The sequence below is a fragment of the Haemaphysalis longicornis genome, unplaced genomic scaffold, assembly GCF_048455015.1.
Source record: "Haemaphysalis longicornis isolate Haplotype H1 unplaced genomic scaffold, Haemaphysalis longicornis Haplotype H1 scaffold_1, whole genome shotgun sequence".
Classification (NCBI taxonomy): Eukaryota; Metazoa; Arthropoda; class Arachnida; order Ixodida; family Ixodidae; genus Haemaphysalis; species Haemaphysalis longicornis.
In genome coordinates this window covers 10937442-10961824 of record NW_027526203.1, presented here as the reverse complement: position 1 = coordinate 10961824, position 24383 = coordinate 10937442, and the positions used below count along the sequence as shown (strand labels likewise).

The 24383-nt window shown below is 47.3% G+C and overlaps 1 protein-coding gene and 1 pseudogene across 1 annotated transcript; one reads left to right on the top strand and one right to left on the bottom strand.

Annotated features, from left to right (window-relative positions):
* Positions 1 to 223: 223 nt before the first annotated feature.
* On the bottom strand, positions 224 to 8314 carry LOC144152643 (uncharacterized). Its single transcript, XM_077684395.1, has 7 exons — positions 8275 to 8314; positions 7209 to 7492; positions 6977 to 7141; positions 6682 to 6868; positions 6312 to 6554; positions 3563 to 3721; positions 224 to 387 (listed from the first exon to the last, which is right to left on the bottom strand). Exons 1-7 carry the CDS (start codon positions 8312 to 8314, stop codon positions 224 to 226), a joined length of 1242 nt encoding a protein of 413 aa, XP_077540521.1.
* A 2582-nt stretch (positions 8315 to 10896) lies between these two features.
* On the top strand, positions 10897 to 23158 carry LOC144151831 (uncharacterized; annotated as a pseudogene).
* The last annotated feature ends 1225 nt before the right edge of the window (positions 23159 to 24383 follow it).

Below are 24383 nucleotides of genomic sequence, written 5' to 3'. Positions count from 1 at the left end.
TGCCGTAACTCTATGCAGCACCAAAGCCATTAATGTTATCACCCCTTGGGTGTTGCTTTGTCCTATGCCATGTGTGGCCTCACCTAGTACATTCAAGCTGCACAAAGGACATCCGAGGCTAAGAATAAAGCAGGGGCTGCTTAGCACCAGCCTCCCAATAGCAAATGAGCTTTGACAGGCTTTGGAATGTTCAGGTACAGCGCCTTCTGTGCTTCTACTTCGGCTAGTTGTTGAACCTTGTTGTGTGGCTGGCAACAACCGCTTCCTTTTGCACCCTAGCAAAGCTGCTGCTAAGAGGTGGGGGCTTTGGAGTGGTAACCTTTTGCCTCTTAGGGCCTGGCTCGCTGGCTTCCAGCATGATGACGCTTAGCAGCCTTTGGACGTAGCCTGCATGAAGGTTACAAAGATCGTACCATAGAAATGCAATGCAAGCAAGGCTGGCTTGTAAGATGCCATACTGGCACAGCCAAGAGAGACAAGGGGAAAATCGACGCATACCAAGAGATTTAGTGTTGATATTATGTGTTCTTTCACCCATTTTTTTATGCTTCAGTTCAAATAAGAATGTTGCAATATTTGCGTAGAGCAGCGGTCTCAAACTCACAATGGTGAGTGATCCCAGTCACTAGATCTAGTCCCGCAGAGGATGGGACAGTGAAAAAGTTTGAAGCAAAGGGAGGTAATGAAATGTCAGATAGCACTGCCATTAGAAAGAAACAAGTCCTTTTCCACATCTTGTAAATATACAGGTAATTTATGAATGAACTTTGGTGTCGGGATTCCAGAAACATAGATACTGGTCTCCATGATGACAAAACGCTGCCATCCCTTCCTGAAGTAAGTTGACAGAAGCGCGAAGGCGCTGATTTTTCAAGCACTAAGTAAACGCACCTACGAATGATCTAAATGAACACTGATATGTGATTTATAGGGCATATAGTATTGTGCCCCTCCATGATTTATGAATGTTTTGTCTTATGCAGAACCGTTCCTTTTTGGCGATTTTCAAGTAACCGTTTTAACACAATAGAAGCTTGGTTTCACGCTTGTAGAGTTGTTTTAGCGAGTAATTGCCATGTAATTTGTTTTGGGATACTTCTGATAACAGAAGAGTTAGAGGTGCTTTTTCTAATGGCTGTGTCTAGCGTTCCATCCAGACGGAACGGCATCTGTCACTAAAGTTCCGTCCAGAGGAAACACAACTCGCGTTGAGAGCAGTCTCTTGATTTTTACCCAACCGGTCAAACCGCTACCGCTCACTGACTAGCCACAATCAGTGATAATTATTAATCATTATTAATAATTACAGATGGTCGCACTAACTCTAGCTCTATCCCAATGGATCTCCAAGCTGCCACCCGACGCCCGCTTCACAATATTTCAGCGAGAGCAGTCGGTCTTGATTTTTACCTAACCGGCGAAACCGCTTCCGCTCACTGACTAGCCAGAGCCACTGTTAATTATTAATCACTGGTAATAATTACAGGAGATCGGCCGTAACTGGCGATGGCTACGTCGTCGGCCTTGGCTCCAGTGAGCGGGAGCGGTTTGGCCGCTTGAGTAAAAAACCAAGACCGACTGCTCTCACCGCGTGAATTGTAAAGCGGGCGTGAAGTTTTGCTGTTACAGAATGCTAACCACGCGGCCACACACACACACACACACACACACACACACACACACACACACACACACACACACACACACACACACACACACACGCACGCACGCACACACACACACGCACACACACACACGCACACACACGCACGCACGCACACACACGCACGCACGCACACACACACACACACACACACACACACACACACACACACACACACACACACACACACACACACACACACACACACACACACACACACACACACAAAACACGGTGCGAGAATTGAACCACGGACTACAACGGCTGTAGCCAGCGGCAGAACCACTACACCAAATACCAGAACGATAAACGACTGCTAATCGGCTGCTTTTGATTTACCGTTCGGTCTGGACGGAACGCTAGACACTTCCTTTTCTAATCATACTGTGAGCGCGAGACTCCGAAGCGTAGGAAATCATTTATTTCACTGCTCCATTATCCGCATCACCAAACACATCGAGGAACGCTTCGTCTTCTACGAGACTGATCATCATCATCGTTAGTGGCTGGTCCGGTGTTCCGAGACGGCTTAGTCGTACAATAAACGCCTTACCTCACCGAGTAACCAAGGCCCTTACAATACTTCCTTTGTAGATGGCCATTTTTCTATACAGAACAGAAATGTGGGGAAGCCAGATTACAAAGACAAAGCTTACACTGATACCCTGAAAGTCGGCTTCACCTCTAAACATGAATGCATTGTTGGGAAACGTTTTCATGAGCATTTAGGCAGTCATTTATAAAAATATGAATGCCCTAAGCCCTTCCTTTTAGATTTTTTATCAGAGCTTTCGGTTGGACAACAAGTCTATTGGAAAAGGCATTTGTTTTTTGACAGGACACCATCAGTCCCACTAAGAAAATGTTTGCTTTGAAAATCTGAACAGCAACTCTGAAATATAAAATATTTGTTCTACAACGATTTGTTCCACGGGCCAAGCCGCACTCAAAATGTTGAGGAATGAAATGCCAAAAAATCTCAAACAAGCGACCCACAGGCCACATGCAGCCGCGACCCTTGTCATAGAGGGATCAATTTCCTCAGCTTACCATAGCTGGCATCTTCTTTTATTGGGCAAGCAACAGCATCCCCTCCTCTGCCCTTTGGCAATCTCACTGTGAATCGTGGAGTGCCATCTTTTCTCGTAGCTTGTTTCCTTTCACTGTTTTCGTTGTGGTGGAGCGCTGCCAGTTGTGTCTTGTAAATACCATTTTATTAACCAGTACACTTCACTAGCCTTACACCCCAAGCTTGAGCCGAGAAATCAGGAAACAGCATTAGTGATCCATGCATGTTCACAAATGTGGTGAAACTTTTTAAAGCGAAGCTTTCTAAGTCTCACTGGTGGAGTATGTTGTGTCAAGAATACACTGCAGAAAAGTCAACCTTCCCTGATGGTTCTGGTGAAGCAAAAGAAAAAAAACGCTTCCCGTGGCTGGAATTGAACCTTGGTCCTTCGCGTTATGAAGCCGATGTCTATATGGCAGCGCCATTCCAAACAGTCAAAGCAGTTTATATTTGGAGGGAGGTGCATGGATGTGCAAAATTATACAAAAAACTCATACCCCCCCACCTCACCCCCTTCGTCTAACACACATGGTTGAACGAAAGCTTTCCACGTGCAAAATCAAACTGCGAATGGCGAAAGTCAAAGCTGCATTCAAGTCAATGTCAAAGCCTAACGAGTCAAAATCCAAACTCAGATGACAACCAAAGCAACCCTCATGAGAAGCTCCGCATTCAACCATCATCGTCGTTAGACAGCAGAGGGCATGATTTTTTCCTGTGCGTACTCATGCCTGCAGCTAATCACAATTTTAACTGCCGCAAGCAAAATTATGATGAAAAAGAAAATAAATGAAAAATCATGATGGCATAAGCTTACCTGGCTTTCATACCGTCATAGGAGTACTGGCTGAACTTGGGTGCAAAGTGAAGCAGCAGGTTGTGGTAGGTCTCAAGGCCGTACGTCTGAAACGACGACGACAGCTGGGGCATGTCAGCTAGCAGCATTCTGGCTGTGGCTACTTCTCTCAGCTTGTTGAATGCCTTGGAACCTTAAAAATTTTAAGCAAAACATTTCGTCGGGCGTAAAAAATCGGCCTCTGTCTTCCTGCCTTCACACCCACCCAGAAGCTACTGCAGTTAGGAGTGCATAACACTCGCTGAACTCCTAGAAGCACAGCAGGTAAACCAACTCTCCCGCCCGGCCCTGACACCTACCGGCAGAACGGTCCTCCGATCTCTGGATCGACCAACCCCTCCACCAGCAGAGACCCTCCAGCATCTCCCGCAACCTATACGTAGCTTCGTCAGAGTAACCCCCATACCGCACCATATGCACCCAGAGTACAACAAGGGCCGCCGTGAAGCTCGGGTCAATTACATCAACAGACGTTATTCTGGCCAACCAGACAGCAGATACACCGACATCGCGCACTGCATTTTCACATCTCGTGCCACCCGAGCAGTCATGGATTAGAGGTGCTATACTCACCTCGGCCACCTTACCTAACACCACAACCGCAACAGCAGAAGCAACCGCCATAACCCTGGCAGCCACCACCACTACAAGTACGGGCCACTTTACCATTTTAACAGACTCTCAGCAGGCCTGCCGCTACTACCTTCTTGGCCGCATTCCCTACCAGGCTCTCAAGATACTTCAATCCCTCAAGACTCCCCCAACCATCCAGATAGTGTGGACACCTGGGCATGCATTCCTACCAGGGAATGAGGCGGTACGTGCCGCTGCCCGTGAACTCATTTTCCGGGATTCCCGTCCAAGGACAGACGACTTGGCATCCGCACCATCCCTCCACCCTCTGCCGCTCAGATACACCGACCTGCTTGCCCACTACCGCCATACTCGTTTCCATTACCCCCCTCCCCACCCGTCGCTCACTACAGCAGAGGCCCGGACGTGGCGCCGGCTACAGACAGGCACATACTTCAACTGTACCGTACTGTCGCACATCTCCCCTACCACATTCTCCTACTTCTGCCATTCCTGCAACCTCCCCGCCACAACAGCCAATCTTGTATGGTTCTGCCCCCACCATCCCGATCCCCTCCCTTCCCCATCCCAGGAACACGCGCTGACCAGCCTGCACCCGGAGGACCAGCAACGCCTGATCAACCGGGCCACCCGGGCTGCAGAAGCGCGCGGCTTCCTGAACTTTGGACGCCACCCACCTTCTCCTTTCTTTTTTTGCTCAATAAAACGTTTCGCCTCCTCCTCCTCCAAAACATTTGTCAGCAGTATGAATAAGCAGTTTTAGTTAGTAATTATTTCAAAAATGTCTACTGTCCCAGTCAGGGTGTCGGAACTTAACGAAAACCAGAAATGAGAAACGAAAAAAACGGAATTTTTGGCCGGAACGAAAACGAAATGTAACGATATTTATTACTTCGTTAAAGAGCGAAACCGAAAAAATTTTGTTTCGGCTTTCGGTTTGAGTGGCAATTTCATGTGTTTCAGGATTGACTCAATTTCCGTTCAGGGAAATGGAAAACTGCAGTCGATTTGCTGGCATGAAATCGTGTTTCGTCTCTATGGCACCCACTCTCCTTTCAGAAGGCTTGCTGCCTGCATCCATACTCTCTCCGTTTGTGCCGATAGGCGCGCTGATGAGGTTCACGCGTGATTGCCACGGGCATCTGGCTTCGATGCAGACGTCGCGTCCTTATTTATTTATTTATTTATTTATAACTTATTTATTTATATATTTATTTAGTTTAATAAAATACCCACATTAGCACTACGGCATTGTTTAGGGGGTGTGATACATAAAGAAACACGAATATTCTAAAACACGACATAAGAACAAGGAGCAAAGCGTACAACCTTTTGCATGAACACCAGCATACACCACTAGCAGCGCAAAATGCAGATTACAGCCGCACACTCAATGGAAACAGCTAGATGTCATGTTGCACTTGTAAGCAAGTGGTGCCAGACCGCAGCGGAAAATATTTCATAAGCAGCGCGGAAGCAACAGTGTCGGGCAGGGCACTCCTATCTATTATAGTATTTTAGAAAAATACCCTTGCAATGCGGAAGTGCGCAATAATTATTCACCAATTTTCGTGCTGTTATTCCTTCGTGCGGATATATACGGTGGAAGGGGGGGGGGGTGGCGGTTTGCTGAAGGTACTGATGGTAATCCATTGCTACATACTCGCACACAATCTCTTTTAAGGTTAAAAACAGGAGTTTTTTAGTGTTCCGTGAGACAGACTCTTTTAAACTTTCAGCAGTAAGATCACAACTATACGACTTTTTGAGAAATTATATATTTTCAAAAAAGATTAATAAGCATCACTTCATTTCACAATTCTCAATCCTTTTTAACAATTTCATAAATATCAGTTTTTCTCTCGCGAACACGACCCATTATGAACCGTTACGAACCATTATTTTTTTCGTTCCCGAGCTAAAAAGAAACAGAATTTTTATTTATGGAACGAAACAGAAACCGGAACGAAAAACATTTCGTTCCGACACCCTGGTTCCAGTGCTTTCATAGTGCTGTCAGCAGCCATGTTAACTCTACTGTGCCCTCTTACATTTTATGTATTGCTAGAAATTGGTTTGACTATATTGTTGCACCAGGCCTGCAAAAACCATTCAATCAAGATTTTTACCTCCAACAAGCCATGGCTTTGGCTGGACGTCTCCATGAGCACACTTCGAGAACAGATCATTTTCGTGAACATGGACGTTCCGGATGTGGTTGAGGATGGACGTCCACTTGGGCGCAATAAGTTCAGGATGTCCAGCACTTGAAGCAGCGGCCCAGTAGAGGTGGTTGGAGGTAGATTTCACCCACGGCCCCAGTGCATCGCATCCGGACTGTTTGGGTCCCTCCGCAAGCTTTTTCACGACACCTAAAATGAAACAACCCCAATTTAAAAAATTCCATGCAACGGCAGTTTATGCCTGGTTTTATAATTTAATACACATAAATTTGAGAACATATATTCCCAGCACAACTATTAATAAATTAAAACGTACCTTTCGCCACGTGCCAAACATCAAACTCATGCTTGATGTTGCTCTTCTCTCGGTGAAGGAAGCATTTGATCTGAACATGTCTGTCTGTGACAAGAACAGCCACCTCCACACCATTTTGTTCCAGGAATTCAAGGGCACGTTTGAGGCCTTCCAGCTCCATGCGACAGCTGCCACCAACTTCATTTGACTAAAGAGTGCAATATGGAAACATTTTAGTTCATTGCTAAAAAATATAAAAAATACAGTAGACAATAACGCTGCTCATGTTTGAGCAACTGATTTATATTTGGCTCACCTGGACAACTTCAAAATGAAGAATTTTGTTGTTCTCCACGTCAAGGAGTGAGTATGTGCCATATTTGGCACAATATCCCGGCGAGTCAGCTCGTCCACCGCCGGCTAGGGTCACAGGCCGTCCCTGCGCCTCCTGGAGCAAGTGGCTCTGTTCAGCTTTCCAAACCTGAAAGGGGGAAAAATAAGAGCACATCCCCGCATAACCAATCAAACCTTTCGTGGTGTAACCATACCCGGTCGATTGCTGGCCACAGATGGTCATGCTGAATACTAAAGAAGGTGCGTGCCGTGACAACTTGCACCCCAATGCAGGCCAGCATTCGAAGCGCAGCAGTTTGGTTGCGGCATGAAAGCAGAATAGCTGCGCAAAGCTGCAGATTGAGGACAGGCTGCTGCCGGACGACATCCTGATTAGTCCAAAACAAAATATGCCCAGCAGCAGACTGTCCGTGCACTTTCACTTGAGTGCCCTCGCAGGAAACCGTGAACTGGCACGGTGAAAGGCACCGGTGGCAAACTTGCAGGAGTGATTTCAGGAACTTCTCGTGAACCAAAAAACCCTGCCCTCATCTGGAGGGCTTGGTCCACAAGACCTGCATGGACCACGAAATACCCCCAGGTGGTAAAAATTGATATAGAGCCCTCCCCTTTGGCACGCCTCATAGCGCCAGGAGTAGCTTCAGCAAATTAAACCCCACAATCAATCAATCAATCAATCAATCAATCAATCAATCACTCACTCAATCAATCAATCAATCAATCAATCAATCAATCAATCAATCAATCAATCAATCAATCAATCAATCAATCAACTAATCCAAATATGAAATACATCCCAAGACTGTAGTAACTCTTTCAAGATAAAATATCCAAGTGTTTCCCGCTGAATTGAGGGTATACAGTCACGACAGTACTAAGCTGTCATTTACACTGCAGTAAAAGAAATGATGACTAGGAAAAGAAAAATAACGTACTGTGCACTCTATTCATCCAGAGTGCTGTAGTCAGGGTCATCAAGGTTAGGGACAGGCATTTCGTCATCCAAGTGGTGGTGGTGGTGGTGCCAAAAGAGATGGCTCATACCCACTCAGGGGGATTGGCCAGGAAAGGGGCGCTCACAGAGAGAAATTACAAGGTAATTAAAGAAAGACATTTAAGGAGGTAAATAAAATATGAGGGAAATATATACAGAAAAAAAAAAAAACTGCTCAAACATGAGACGTAGCAACAGGAAGTGTTGAAACCAACATAAAATAAAATAAAAAAATAAAGGAAAGAAAACATAATGGCCCCATTCACCGTCCTCTTCGTCCTCGTCGTCTGCATCATCTCGCACCATATCCACTTGGGTTGCGACACTTTCAGTGCAGCTTCCGCCAACCTGAATACCTGTAAGCACATGCAGTAGATATTACTGACGAAGCTTTTTCCCCTGAAGGCACGAAGGAAAGAGATAGAAAAAGAAGGCTCTTTATCAGAAAACAAAGTTTCGCCAGCACTAATTATCACCTACATGCTTTTCTGCTAAAGGTTGGGGATGAGGAAAAAAGGGCCCTAGAAAAAGATTGGCAGAAAGAAAAAATAAAACTGGTACTGGCTTAATGTACAATACAAGACTTTTTTTTTTACCTGAATCATAAAATTCACAATTTCGACGTGAGCCGAGAACGAACTTGTCAGAGCTTGTGCGCTGCTTTGAAGGGCAAGTCTAAGGCCATAGAAAAATCTTTATTTTACAGTTACAAATCCTTGTTGTAGGCACTCCATTTCCTAAAGGAAGTGCGATTTTGGTGTCATGTGGTCCACACATGCTAATAAAATAAGTTCAGTTGTTTCCACACAAGAACAATTGTTGCAGTAGGGCTTTGTCGTTAGAACAAGCTGAAAGACGCAACTGTTGGTGTAGGCCAAATTCAGTCATAAGTGATGCTTAGAGGCTACAAAGCAGGTGTCACGGAAGTCTTGATTTTAACTTCGAATGAATCTCATGCAAAAAGCACCAGTTGTGTTGTGCCATAGCAGGGTTTTTTTTTTCAGTTTGCATGCATTACACCTCAGAAATTGCTTTTACAGACAAAAACAAAATGCACCTCCTCCCTCAAACCAAGCATTTTATCACTCCATGTTCATTACGTGGTATAGTCCTCTATAAAGGCACCTTATACTTTGAAGATTTTGTAGAGGAATGTGTTATTACACTTACTAATTATTGTGATATTGCTTTATGCAGATTTGCTTGCACAAGATTGCATTCTCTTTCAGAACCAGTACGGGGTCTAGTTAGTACATAAAGCTTGGGAGGAATACAGCACTGCCCTAAAACAAGACAAGACATAAGGAGACCGATGGAGAGAATCAAGCTGCGATTGATAGGTCTTTCGGCTTAACCCAGCCATGTACATGCAGACGGGTTGACTCGAAAAAGCATTTGGCAGGTCAGGCCGAGTCACCAGGCCTTGAGATGCTGAATATGTCTCCTTCCATGAACAATAAAAGTTCCATGATCCTACTCGCACTATAGTCCGACCGACTGCTGGGAGCTTAGACAGTCACAACACAGGTGCAGGAAAGGCAGGCCCAGTAGACAGATAGAGGGTCCTGAACACGCATTAATGCAAAGTGCCACAGCACTGACGACCCACCATGGGTCTCATGATATATTCATTTATATACAGAGAACGGTTAAATTAAACCAAACTCATTGGTCAAATGAGTCCACCTCCACCAGGCCTAAGTGTGCAGATTTAAGGTGCCCTTTGTTTTAATACTGTAGTCTCCAAATAATTCGAAAAATGTCAGTGCAAACCATATTCTCTACTCACCAACTGAAACGCAACGAGGCTTAGTTTGCACAGAGTGTGAAGTTGTGCTCATTGTCACATTGGCTTGGGTCGCTTTGTTGCGTCTCTTTGGCTTCGAAATGGTCCGTTCCTCCTGCTGAGACGGGGCTTCCACAGGGGCTTCTGCAGGGGCTTTTGCAGGGGCTTCCGTTATGCCAACACAATTCGGTGCAGGTTCCCCCGCTTCTACGTCATTGCAGTGCACGGCCACTGGTGTTTCTCCAGCCACATTACCCAAAGCGTCTTGCACTGCTGAGTCTGCTGGCACTTCCACTCTGTCGTGAACAACTTCCTGATCGCTCAGCAACAACTCCCCTAGGATGTGGAAAGGAAGGTATAAAGACAATTCTCGTAAATACTCAAATTAGTCAAACCATAGCAATTTGTAGAAGTTTTTTTTTATTTGTACTTAACGCTTGCATTAGCAAATTACATTTTTCTGCTGTTTCAGCTGCTCGCTACATTCACAGGGCAAAGTTAAAAATCTGGGCATGGTATAATCAAATTGACATTCATAAGTAATATCTCGCCCTAAGGTTTATTCGCATAGACACTGAGTTGTTGGATTTCATATAACGCAGCCGGCTACAGTTGTTACCCTATACCAGCTTCACAATACGCAGCGAGTGCAGTCTGCCTTGATTTCAACCCAACCAGCCAAACCACTTTTGCTCACGAACTAGCCAAAGTCGCTGCTAATTATGAATCCCCATTAATAATTGCAGATAATCTGTCATAACTGTAGCTCCGCATTCGTCGGTAGCCGGAGCCAGGTTTGTCAGTAGTATGCAGTAGCGGTTTGGCTGGTAAATCAGCACCCGCCGCTCTCACCGTGTGAACTGTAAAGCAAGCCTTCACAATAAATACCGCAAAAAAAAGGTTATGGCAAAAGCTGCTGCCAGAATCCAAGGGTTTCCAGCCGACGACTGAGGAAGAAGGGAGGAAGACGAGTGAAAGACACGGCCTTCTCATTCGTCCCTTTCCTTCCTAATCGCATCATGGGCCAATAAAAGTTTCTACTACTACTGGGGAGATTCGAAGCCGCGGCTACAATCAATGTCCAGAGGCTGAGGGGCGACCTATGGCGTACGCGGCGACCTATGGTGCAGCCATACGCGCATGAAATTTTTGTTTTCTGCTCATTTTTATGCGCTAGCTTGAGCCAAGCATTATGCTAGCCACACGATTCAAAATCAAGCGGATCGCAAAGCACGGCAGGCACCCATAGTGAAACAGGTGGCATTCATGACGAAGCAGAAAGCGGACCCCGCTGAAGACGAAGCTTTCTTCGCTGGCTCTGCGTAAACAGGCCTTCGTGAAGCTCCGAAAGCGCCCCTGTCGAGCAGGGGTGGCAGCAGCGCGGCTTCGCTTGAGCCGGCGATAAGACAAGCGTCAGAACATCGAGAGGGGCCAGCCGGATGTGCCCACGCACTCTCGCTATCTGCGGCGCATCTACGCATAGATCGCGCTGGCATGCAGTTTTGCGCACTCCGGCCACCGCTCCCGTGCTCCGTATTATTTTTGGGGCACCTGTACTTGTTCGGCTTGAAGTCGGCGCGTTGCACAAGCGACAACCACAGAGCCGCGCGCTTTTTGTCCGTTGGAAAGGAGTGGAACACAACATCGTCGCGACCGCCTCTGTTCGCGCAGCCGTACGCTGCACAAAACGCAGGCATGGTCTGACCGATGGTCTGACCCACACCAATGTTTTCCCGCTAACTCCTCCTTGCGTCTTGTGAAGTAAGATAACGCACCAAAAGAAAAATCGATCTAACGGGGCCTGCCCGATGCCGAACCTCGCATAGAAAGCCTGCGCACAAGCCGACGCAGCTTGCCGGAAGTCCATGTGTGACGTATTTGACGCAATTCCGGTCTGGGGAGTCGCAGGCTCTTCGCTCCCTGCGCGGCATGGGGGCGGAGCAAAGGACAATTTTTAATCGAGCGTAGCTCGGCTTCTACAAGGATTTCAGAAAAACTTCGTAAACGTAAATCCCATGATGTGTTCGTACGAAATGTAAAGCATTTTTTCAGTTCTAAAACCTCTTCACCTTCCCTTTAAGGCTCGCACGCAACCTGCGTATGTGCGACACAATCAAACCCAGCAGTGGCGTTGGTAGAAATTTGTATCGCGGTAAGGAGTGGGCACGTTTTTGATATGAAAGGGGGCCGGGGAGAGTGGTCAAGTGTCATTTTGTGATCTGTATCCCAAGGCAGAAAACAAAATTCCGTTCGGAAGGAGGGGGGGGGGGTACGTGCCCGGTTCCGGGTTCACCACCCACTGCAATCAAAATAAACAGCTGATTGCTTTTATACAGCAGTGGAAGGCATGAATACAGAATAAAGGTTCAGAGAAAATGCAAGGTGTTTTTATAAACACCGAGGCGAATCATACGACAGTACGTTTCTCTAGTCACGAGTCTGTACTGTTAAGCTGGTGTTGACTTGAAGCACACACGCCAAGGGCTCGCCAACTTGCGTCAGCTTGCAATGGCATGAGCCCTCAGCGATCAGAGGCCTGCTAAAGCAATTCTGAAGTCGAATTTTCCCGCTAATGCACCAAAATGACGTCCCTTTCTGGCCGCATCTTGCGTCACATCCTGTTTATTTTTTTCGTTCCGCCGGAAGTGTTCCCTCCTCACACAGATGGCGCTAAGCCCCATGTGCAGCTTAAGGGCCGCCATTTTCTGAGCGTATGAGCTTCTATGGAAGCTTCGCTACCAGTTACATTTACCATGGGTTCAGTCCCCAGCGCTGTCTCGTCTGCCGTCCACGCACCGTGTGTGCGACGGCTATGTAACAGTGGCGATGAGCAAGAAAGGAACCCATGAAGTAAAAGAAGAACACGGCGAGCAAACTCATGGTACGGTCCTTCAAGAACCTGCAGCAATGACAACGGCAGCCATGGCTCACCACCATCTTCCCGAGTATGACGGCGAGACGGACAATTGGAAAGCGTACGTCATCAAGGCAGAAGCTTATTTCGAGTCAACGGGGGTTGCCGACACAGCGAAAAAAAAGGGCGTTGCTCGTACCAGCGTTAAACACGAGGACTGTGCATATTCTGTCGGGACGAGTCGCTCCGAAGAAACCGAACAGCCTAACCTACGAAGTGGTTGCAGCGCTGGATGAATATTTATTTATTTATTTATTTATTTATTTATTTATTTATTTATTTATTTATTTATTTATTTATTTATTTATTTATTTATTTATTTATTTATTTATTTATTTATTTATTTATTTATTTATTTATTTATTTATTTATTTATTTATTTATTTATTTATTTATTTATTTATTTATTTATTTATTTATTTATTTATTTATTTATTTATTTATTTATTTATTTATTTATTTATTTATTTATTTATTTATTTATTTATTTATTTATTTATTTATTTATTTATTTATTTATTTATTTATTTATTTATTTATTTATTACATATACCTACAGCGCCGATATGGCATTATTGTAGTGGGGTTACAATCTTGATGCATAAAGCAAACACAGAAAAAGGGCAATACACAAAAAGGCAACATCACTTAGAAATACATTGGGGGAGCATAATACACAAATGTTACATGTTACATCACAAAATCATCGATGGCAGTGTGAACATCACATGCGGCAACTACTTCACTGGGTAGAGCATTCCAATCTTCGATCGTTTTAGGAAAAAATGAGTATTTAAAGACATCAATGCGGCACTGATACGGTCTGATTTTTCTTGGATTATCTCGTCTAGTAGTGATGTAATAAGGTTATTTTATATAAATGTTTGGTTAATTCCTGTCTTATCGCTTAGAATGTCAAATAAAAATTTTAAGCTCAATACTTTCCTACGTTTTGCCAAAGTTTTCCATCCGAGTCCGTCAACAATACTCGAGCTTCTGACAGTGAAATCGTAATTGGCTGTGACAAAGCGTGCTGCTCGTTTTTGGACGCGCTCTAACTTATCAATATTTTTATTAGTAAATGAATCCCATGATTGGCAAGCGTATTCTAGCAAAGGCCTAATGTCAGTGGTGTACAACGTTTCCTTCAAACCTGTAGGGGCGTGTTTAAAGTTCCTTTGAAAAACATACAACATCCAGGATGCTTTCACCGCAACTGTGTCCACGTGCGCAGACCAATTTATAGTCGAGGAAAATGTGACACCCAGATATCTAACTTTATCGCACATTTGCAAGGCGGTTTCATTTATGCGGTATGAAGTTACTAACTTATTTATCTTATTTGTAAATTTTACATGGTAGCACTTCTTTACATTCAATGACATTTTCCATTTATCACACCAACTAGTTACAGCGTCCAGGTCAGTCTGCAAAATTTTCGCGTCATTCATGCACGTAACTTGAAGATATAACACACAGTCATCTGCGTACAGTCTAACAGTAGATTTAAGATCAGCTGGCATGTCATTTATAAAGGTTAAAAATAACAGTGGTCCGAGCACAGGCCCCTGCGGTACGTCGAATAAAACTTCAACAGGGGAAGACGACGCGCCATTGACGACGACACTTTTTTGACGACGATATTTTGACCCAAAGCACCACGAGATAACGGAAAGCTTCCGGTTCTTTAATCGATGTCAGCACGAAGGTGAGCCTTTGCAACATTTCCTTGTCGACATCCGACACATTGCAGACAACTGTAATTTTGGCAGCATGCTGGAACGAATGCTCCGCGACCGTATAGTCAGTGGTGTCAGATCAAAGGCTTTGCAAAAACAGCTTTTGGCAAAAGCAAACTTGACTTTGGCAGAGGCCGAAGCGATAGCATTATCAGCCGACACGGCAGAAGATGACGCAAATAAGATATCGGGCGATACAACTACCGTACTGAAGGTTGATGCGCAGCGCGTGTTAACGAATGAGCCTACTCTAAAGTGCGGACGCTACGGAAGTAAGAAGCATAACAGCCACGCATGCGGCTGGGCCAAGAGTAGGAGCTATCGCTGTGGTAGGCCGAGTCATTTTGCGAAAATGTGTTCGAGCGACGCTCCGAGGAAACGCGAAACCGTGGAGACGCAAGGCATGCGGGGACGAGCACTGACGGTGGCGGACAACTGTGCGTAGGGGAACGTAGACGAAGCTATGCACCTCTGTACTTTGACTTCATCTCGGAAGTGGCAATTAGAGCCCCCAATTCACAGGACATTCACTTGGTGCGGCGTTGATATACCAATGCTGATAGACACAGGGTCGCCCGTCTGCGTTGTGCCACGCGAAATTCATGAAAAGAACCGGGAGAGATAGCCGCCATTGCAACCTTCATCTGTCAAGCTTTCCTGTTATCTTGGCAAGCTCCCCGTCCTAGGACAATTGGACATGAAGGTAGCCTACAAGGGTGCCGTAGTAGACTGCTCCTTGGTAGTATTAAATTGTCCCGGTTTTAGACTATGCGGGCGGGACCTATTTTTTTCAGCTGAGCAACGCAGGGTCACCTGTCCTTAACTTGACTGTGGCTTCCACTTCCGGCTTCCGAGCGGAGCGGTTGTGCGATGGCTGGCTCCGAGCCAGGCGTTTCAGCGGCTATGTTCGGCCGCGGTGACCGGGTTACCGGTGTGCCCTCGGGCTACAGGATGCTACTTCCAACTATCCCTTCGGAGGACTCAATGAAGAATTGCCTTGTACTGCACTGCGACCTCGGTGGAAGACCATACCGGATAGATGACTTCCGCACGCCGTTCCTTCAGTTGGGCGTGCTTCAGGACATCTCCGGTATCGGCCCGTATCAAATGGGCCACGTTTGGCTTATCAAGATTCGGACACCCGAGGCGCGGCAACGGCTTCTAGACACCGGCGGACTTCAAGTCAAGGGGCGTTTTTGCGCTGTTATTGACCCCATCAAGCATGAGGTGATTGTCAAGCTTCATTGGGTGCCCTTTCACGTCGCGGACTCGGACATACGCAGAATGTTTGAGGACTACGGTGACGTGAAAGATGTGCGACAGGATTCTTGGGGGGCGTCAGGTTTCGAGGCCGCAAGTCGACGACGCGACTCGTTCGCATGACATTGCGTGACGACCTCACCCCGGACGACTTGCCTCACCTGCTGAAGTTTTACGGCGGTTCAGTTTTGGTCGTCGTGCCTGGGCGAGCGCCACAATGCCTGCGGTGTCGTCAGAGGGGGCACATTCGTAGAGACTGCCGAACCCCGCGTTGTTTCAAGTGCAAAGCTTTCGGGCACCTGGGGCAAGAGTGTGTGCCGACCTATGCAAAAGTCACCGGGAGGGCCGGCGTACCTGACGTCAGCCCTCACCTCATGGATGAAGAGGAGGCGGAGGCAGCAGCAGGGTCTACGTCTGTGGCGCCTGAACTCCAAGAAACCGAGGTGAATGGCGTCACGAACACCGCGGATCCGCCCCCCGAAAACACGGAAGGCGGAAGTGGCAGCGCCACTAAGGATCATGAAGCAACCTCGAAAACTATTTACGGCGACACTCTCTCGACGAGCGCCCCTTCTCGGGACGAGGATAAGACCGCTACCAATGACCTACCAGTTGAAGACAAGGATGACGACACCGAAAGCCAGCACTCTGGGAACTCAACGCTGACCCAGAAAAGTGACGGCTACCGAACAGCCGACGAAACTACAAACCCGCCTGCAAACAACCTGGAAACTGCGTTGCCGAAACGTCGACGAGAAACTGGCCCAAGCGACGAGCAGCGACTGACGCAGCTGGAGCGGGAATGGGCGAAAGCGGCCCGCAAGAAAGGCAAGTTTTTGACTCGCGATAACCGGTCTCTGTCAGCACCACGTACCCAGCGAAAATAACGGCTTCGCGAATGTAAGCACGGTGGTGGGAGTATGAACCCCCCTTTTTTTTTGCTCAACAATGTTCGTTTCTACGCCCCTCCATGTAGCAACTCTTAACGTCGGAGGATCAGGCTCGAAGAAGCGACAAATGCAGCTGCGAAATGTACTGGAGCAAAGGCAAATTAACGTTCTGGCAGTCCAAGAGACAAAGGTTGAGCGAGAGGAACATACAAACACCATGGTGCAACCATTTCTTGAAGGGTATTACGCATGCGTGAGTCATGCGGTTGGAACAGCTGGCGGTTGTGTTATATTTGTTAAAAAAGAACCTACATGGGTCGTAGAAAGTGTTACATCATGGTTAGGGGGGCGTTTTGTTTGCTGCGATTTTCGTTATGGGGAGCAGCCGTACAGAGCGGTTTGTGTGTACGCGCCTACGGTGCCTAAACAGAGGCGTATTTTTTTTGAAAGTGTCCTTGAGATGCTGGAATGTGACCGGCCGATTTTCTTCATGGGAGACTTCAATTGCGTGTGTAGCCAGGATGACCGTTCAAATGAAAACGCTCCTTTTGACCCCAGTGCACTCTTCTTAAATGATGCCTTGAGCAGCTTGTGTTTGGAAGATGCTGCGTCTCTAGTGCACACTTCGAGTAGTAGGAAATTCACCCACTATCAAGGAAAAAGCCATGCACGCCTTGATAGAATATATGTGTCATCGCAGCTTGCTCCGGTTTGTAACAATTACGTGGTAGAACCCGTTTCCTACTTTGACCATTGCCTGGTATCTGTGTGGGTGGGGCAAAAACAAGAGTGTCGTGTTAAATTTAACTGGGAACTATGGAAGCTTAACGATAAACTTCTGAATGATAACCAGTTTCGCGACTCGGTAGCAACGATGAGTGGCGATTTAGATAAGGCCGATGACAGCAACTGTATCGAGCGTTGGGAGCGTTTTAAACAAGATGTAAAGTTGATAGCTATTGAGCGATCAACAGAAATAAATCTTAAAGTAAGGAAGGAGGAGAGGGAACTACGAAATTTGTTACTGTTGCTAACGGCTGAGGAGGAAAAGGCGCCAGGGTTGTTTTGTGATGATATTCGTAATGTCAAATCGAAACTGGAAAGCATAGAGGTGGAAAAGCATAAAGGCGCTGCAATAAGGGCTCGTGCCGAAAGACTGTTAGCCGGGGAAGCGCCCACGAAGCGGTCATGGGCAGATGAAAAGCGACATGCTAAAAAGAAGGAAATTAGCAGGGTTATCTATGATGGTGTAGAAATGCAAGAACAGCCAGATATTGAAAAAGCCTTTGTACAGCACTACCAGAACCTATTTTCGTACAAGTCCCCGAAGGAGGGATTCGAGCGGTCCTTCCTAAATTTGTTGCCCCGTCTTGATGAGGACATAACAGAACAATTGGAAAGCCCCATAAGACTAAAAGAAGTTGAAGAAGCAATAGATAACTTAAACAATGGTAAATCTCCGGGACCCGACGGGCTAGGTTCGGCCTTTTATAAAACGTTTAAGTCTGTCCTGGCACCTGCCTTGCACAATGTTTTCATGGTATCTCTACAAAGAGGGGCCCTTCCCCCTACTTTCTCGAAAGCACACACGATCCTCATACCCAAGAGCGACGACACAGAAGTGCTTGCTAGTGTACCCGGGTACAGGCCAATTACCTTAACTAACACTGACTACAAGGTTTTCATGAAGATTTTAGCTAAGAGATTCCAGACTGTCATTAAGAATCTTGTGGGACCGCATCAAACATGCGGTATTAAGGGAAGGAGCATCTTTACTAACATTCACATAGCACAAAGTATATTGGAAACTTGTGACATGGATTTCCGAAAAGTTGCCATGTTGCAGGTAGACTTTGAAAAGGCGTTTGACAAGGTGTGTCATGACGTCCTTTTCAAAATACTCGAACATGTAGGAATGGGCAAAACAATTCTAGACGGGGTTAAAATGGCCTACCGGCAGTGCACAACTAAATTCATTATTAACGGGAACCTGACCTCTCCTGTCGATGTGCATGCGTCAGTGCGTCAGGGCTGTGCCCTGTCGTCACTCCTGTTTGCGCTTTACCTTGAACCTTTGTGTGTAAAAATCAACCAAAGTCCTCTAGTGCAAGGTTTTCGCCTTGAATCCTGTGAAGTTAAAGTAATGGCTTACGCCGATGATCTCGTTTTTTTTTTTAATAACCAAGAGAGTGTTAGTAATGTAATGATCATTACGCAAGAATATTGCGATATGACGGGAAGCGCAGTCAACCTTAAAAAGTGTGTTGGGCTATGGCACGGTGAGTGGATCGAAACCCCACGTGTCTTTAACAGCATCTCATGGTCAACAGAACCGGCATCTCGGAGTACCCTTAAGGAATTATCGAGATAGTAACGGGTACTGGGCTAAACGAGCTCAGACAATGCGTGCGCAAACGGCAAAGTGGGAAGGCCGTAGCCTTTCTATCTTTGCGCGCGCAACAGTTTGCAATGTCTTCCTGGTCTCAAAACTTTGGTATATTATGCAGGCCCTCTCTTGCGCTCGACTAAATGTTCAAAAGTTTCACCGCATTTTGGCGGTCTTTGTCTGGCAATCAGCTTTTGAGAGGACGAGTAGGAGCAACTTGTTTAGAAAAGTTCAGCAGGGAGGGCTGTCACTCCCACATCTATTTGTGAGACAACTTGTTTCCCGTTTCTTGTTCCTAAGAGATCAGGAGGACCCGTTTATCCGTACTTTCTTGCAGCATACGGTCGCAAGCGCTTTACCCAACTTTGTAGTGTCGTCAGCGAATGTGACCCGTTACTCGGTTAGCCTCTTTTTGAGAGAAGTTGTTTTCAATTGTCGTGTTTTAATGACTCGTTTTTCTGCTCAATTTTTGGCAGCAGTGAACCGCAAAAAACTCTCCTGTGACATTATCGATTGTCTGTTCCCAGAGCCGATGTATAGATCGTTGTATAAAGTCGGCTCCGGACAAGATGTACTACGGAGAGTAAAGAGAATGCCAGTCCCTGGTGCTGTGAAAACGTTCTTTTTTAAACTGCATTGTAATACACTCCCAGTTAAAACATGGATGTTAGAGAAGGGTTTATTTTTGCCGTGGGGTGCCGAATGTTCATTGTGTAAAAAACCAGAAAATGTCGAACACGTATTCATCGACTTTGGGACGCCGTTTTCTTTTGGGATGTCTTGCAGCGTACCCTAAAAAAAGACCTTCCGATAACGGCTCGAGGAATCCGCTTCCTTGATGTGAAACCTGATGTTTTACCATACGATTTGTTTTTCCTTCTGGGTTTACATAGCATTTTGAGAAGCAGAATGGATGTGAGAAATGCAGATGTCAATGCAAAATCGGTGGGCAACCACTTTGTAGAGCACGTGTGTAAACTGCGGGAAGTTTTTGTTAAGCTGGAGTATGATGATGATGTGATCACTGTTATGAACGAACTAGCTGTATTGCAAGTTCACAAAAACGTAACCGCCAGCTAAAAGCTCGGCGGTTTCTTTGTATGTTCCTTTCTTTTCTCAGCCCTGAGGGCTGATTGTGTAGTACTTGTTTTGTTGTGCCCAAACCACAATAATAATAAAAAAAAAGTCCTTAACTTGACTGTGGAAGCCGGATCGCCAACAACCCGCCGCGGTGGCTCAGTGGCTAAGGCGTTGCGCTGCTGAGCACAAGGTCGCGGGTTCGATTCCCGGCCGCGGCGGCCGCTTTTCTGATGGAGGCGAAAAGCAAAAACGCCCGTGTGTACGAGATTTCGGCGCACGATAAAGATCCCCAGGTGGTCAAAATTAATCCGGAGCCCTCCACTACGGCGCGCCTCATCGCCTGCGTTGCGTCGACGCGTTAAACCCCACAATCAATCAATCAATTGCCAACAAGTTTCCCGGCCGTGGACGACATCGTCAACGAGTTTCAAGACGTTTTTAGCGCGGAACTCGGCTGCATCAGCGGTCCCCCTGTGCACCTTCAACTCAAGGAACGAGCTACACCTAAGTTCTGTAAGGCACGATCCATTCCTTTCGCTTTCCGTGATAAGGTTTCTCAAGAACTTGACAGACTGGTAGCAACTGGGGTGTTATCACCGGTAGCGCATGCGGAGTGAGCTACGAGCATTGCGCCCGTCTTAAAGAAAGATGGAACAGTTCGGATTTGCGTCGATTTCAAGATCACGTGTTAAATCCTGTATGCGAACTGAAGCAGTACCCATTGCCGGTGATTGACGACATGTTTGCGTGCCTAAACGGCGGAGAGTACTTCAGCACTCTCGACCTGCGTGACGCGTTTAATCAAGTACCGCTTGACGAAGAATCGCAGAAGATATGCGTAATTAACACGCATCTAGGGTTATTTTGCTTCAAGAGGCTGCCTTTTGGCATAGCGTCTGCCCCAGCCATCTTCCAACGAAAAATCTAAACAGTCCTGCAGGGGCTACCAGGCGTGCAAGCTTACCTCGATGATGTGTTGGTTGCGGAGCGACAGGGAAGCAACGAGACCCTGCGAGCGGTACTGCAGCGTTTCCGTGAGCACGGTGTAAAACTCCGTCTAGACAAATGCAAATTTATTCAGCCTTCAGTCACGTACTTAGGGCATCAAATCGACAAAAACGGCCTACACCCCACTGAGAAACATGTGGAAGCAATCGCTCAGGCTCCTAGCCCGACAAATGTGCAGGAACTACGCTCATTTCTGGGCATGCTGTCGTATTACTCCAAGTTCCTTCCGAATGTCATCTTTGCTTGCACCTTTGTACCAGTTGCTTGGCAAAAATGCGCGTTGGGTGTGGGGAGAAGCTCAACATACCGCCTTTGCCAACGCAAAGCAGTGCCTACTTGCGGCAGGGGTGCTCGTTCAGTACGACCCCGCAAAGCCATTAAAACTGGAGTGCGACGCTTTATCGCATGACATTGGTGCCGTGCTGCTTCATACGGATGGAAAAGTGAACCGTCCCATAGGCTTCCGTTCGCGAACGCTGACCACTGCTGAGCGGAATTACTCCCGGCTAGAACGTGAGGCCTTGACCCTTGTTTTTGAAGTGTCGAAATTTCGCGACTATCTCCTCAACAGATTTTGCTGTGGTCACAGATCACCAGCCGCTCCTGGGCCTGCTGAAAGCGGAGAAGCCGGCACCAGCGTTGGCCGCAGCTCGAATACAGCGCTGGGCTCTCTACCTCGGCGGATTTCGCTACAAGCTTCAGTATTCGCCCGGTAAGCTGCTACTAAACGCCGACACCCTCAGCCGGCTACCGCTGCAGACTCCAGCACCACCAGTGAGAAGCGAACCCCCAGAGTATGTTTACGCTCTAGCAAGTTGCGATGATGGTACTGTGGCTGTCGAAGAACTCAAAGAGCTAACTGCGCGGAACCTTTTACTAGCGAAGGTCGTGGAGTACACCAAGCATGGCTGGCCGAAACATGTAAAGGACACAGAGCTGGTGCCATTCTCGGAACGCCGGTTAGAACTATCCGTGGCTCATGGTTTGTTATACTGGGGTCATCGAGTTGTTCCCACACAAGCACGAGAACGGGTGCTACATATGCTGCATGAGACACATCAAGGGTCAGATCGGCATTCTGGTGGCCGGGACTAGACCGAGAGATAGAACACCTCTCAGCGTCGTGCCACAACTGCGTGCAAAATCTGCCTATGCCAGCCTCTGCTCAACCAATGAGTTGGCCAGCCGTTAAGGAAAAATGGTCGAGGCTCCACGCCGATTTCTCCGGGCCAGTCGCAGGCAGCATGATACTGGTGGCCGTGGATGCTGCCACTAAGTGGATTTAAGCCGTGCCCATGAGGCAGCCAAGCACGCAGTCTACAATTGCTAGCTTACGCAGCATTTTTGCCAGATTCGGTATTCCACGCACAATGGTTACGGACAATGGCACGCAGTTCACTAGTGAAGAATTCGACAACTTTGCGAAGAGCAATAACATCGCACACCTCCGTACGGCTGTGTATCACCCACAATCTAACGGGCTCGCTGAACGAGCTGTTTGGACGATTAAGGAAGCTTTAAAGAAGATAAGCGAAGGCACATTAGAAGAGAAATTAGTGAAAGTTCTTTTCAACTACAGGAGAACGCCGTGCCACGAGGGAAAATCCCCTTCCGAACTTCTATTCGGCTACCTGATCCGCTCTCGCTTGGACTCGTGTTTCCCACATCTCCCAGGGTCAACCCGGGAGACGGAAGAGTGGACACTGCCGCCCGACACAGCCGTGTACGCCCGTAACTACGGCCAGGGGGAGAAATGAACACCAGGGAAAGTTCAGTCCACTACAGGGTCGCGCGTGGTCACCATACAAACGCCCGCTCGGGTGGTTCGACGTCACATAGACCAAGTGCGTCCCAGGCCGAGCCCGGCATCCTCTCGGAGCGGCGTTCACGGAGACCAAGACGAGGGGAGCCCTTCGGCTGCAGCTGCGCCCACACCGACCGACAACGAAGGCGATTTGAACGAGCAGCCTGCAGACCAGGTGGTACCTGCACAACCGTCGCCGCCTATCCAGAAGGCGCAGGAACCCCCGCACGTTTTGCGACGCTCTACTCGGGAAATAAAGCCTGTGCAGCGTTTTCAATACTAAGGGAGGAGAAAGGTTGCAAATCGGCTTGCTATGTTATCTCCCGCCGCCTGAGCCAGGCGTGTGACGTATCAACAACTCAGCGTCATGTCTTTCCTCGCCCTTTCTTCCTTCCCAACTTCCTCTCCCTTGCTATGCTTTAAATACTGTGTTCACGGACGAATAAACGGTTCAGTCACTGGTCGGCGACTTTGGCTAGTTTCGGTTTCCGAAATTGTGGCGATCCTAGCGGCACGGTGCTGCGGCGTGGCCCTTCCCTTTCCCTGGGCGTTTCTTTCTTTCCACGCCGTCAACGCTTCCTTGCCTCCTCACGCATGCGCAACAGCTCACCGGCACCAATATTTTTTTTTCTTTCTCTCGGCGCGCACGGCGGGCCAATTCGGTGCGTGCGTGAGCGAGCCGGCGTGCGAAGGGTTGCGCGCGTTGCCTAAACGCCTCCACGGGCAGAAAGTTTCGCTGCATTATAAAATACATTCGAATTCTAAATATGGGGTAGCGGAGGAAGGAGAGTTACCACTCGTGCGCAGCTCTGTGGTGCAGCAACACAGGACGGTGAAGTTCGGCCAAGTTTCTCGCCTTCTCCAAAGACGACAGGTAAGCAAATTAGCTTTGTACAAGTTATAGTGAATTCCTTAAAAGCCCACCGATTTCACTCTTCTATTTTAAAATTAATACGCGCATGTAACGCGAAGTTAATGAGACATGTCACTCGTCTTGGAGTGGAAACTAATGTGCAAATATATCCCAGCTGTGCAAGTACGCAAAGTTTTGGTAGAAGTAAACGCGTCTTTGGCACGCACACTCTTGCTCGCCAGACCAATTTGTGGTGGCATTGCTGTCTTTTGATTGCCTTAGTAACTGCTGGAACGCCGATTCAGTATACTTATCAAGGTATTTTTTGTTGTTTCGTGCAGCAGGTATGGGTCTAGGTTTGGGCCCCAAGTCGAGGACGGTTTGCGACTTCATTGGACGTTTCCTCCGGTGACTCTCCTCAATCCATCCAATGTCATCACGACGAACCTGCTCACAAAGAAGGCAAGCTCAACTGTACGCGCTTCTTGCCTTTCACGGCGTACCTACTACCACAGTGATTGGTGGCATGGAGGTGCTGCGCCCTAAGCATTTTTTAACTCCGCCGTCTTGCTCCAAAACGTATATTTGCGGCGAAACTACTGCCAAGCGTTGCTTCAGTGCTCCGAAAAACCTGACGTAACACCGCAGTGTTCAA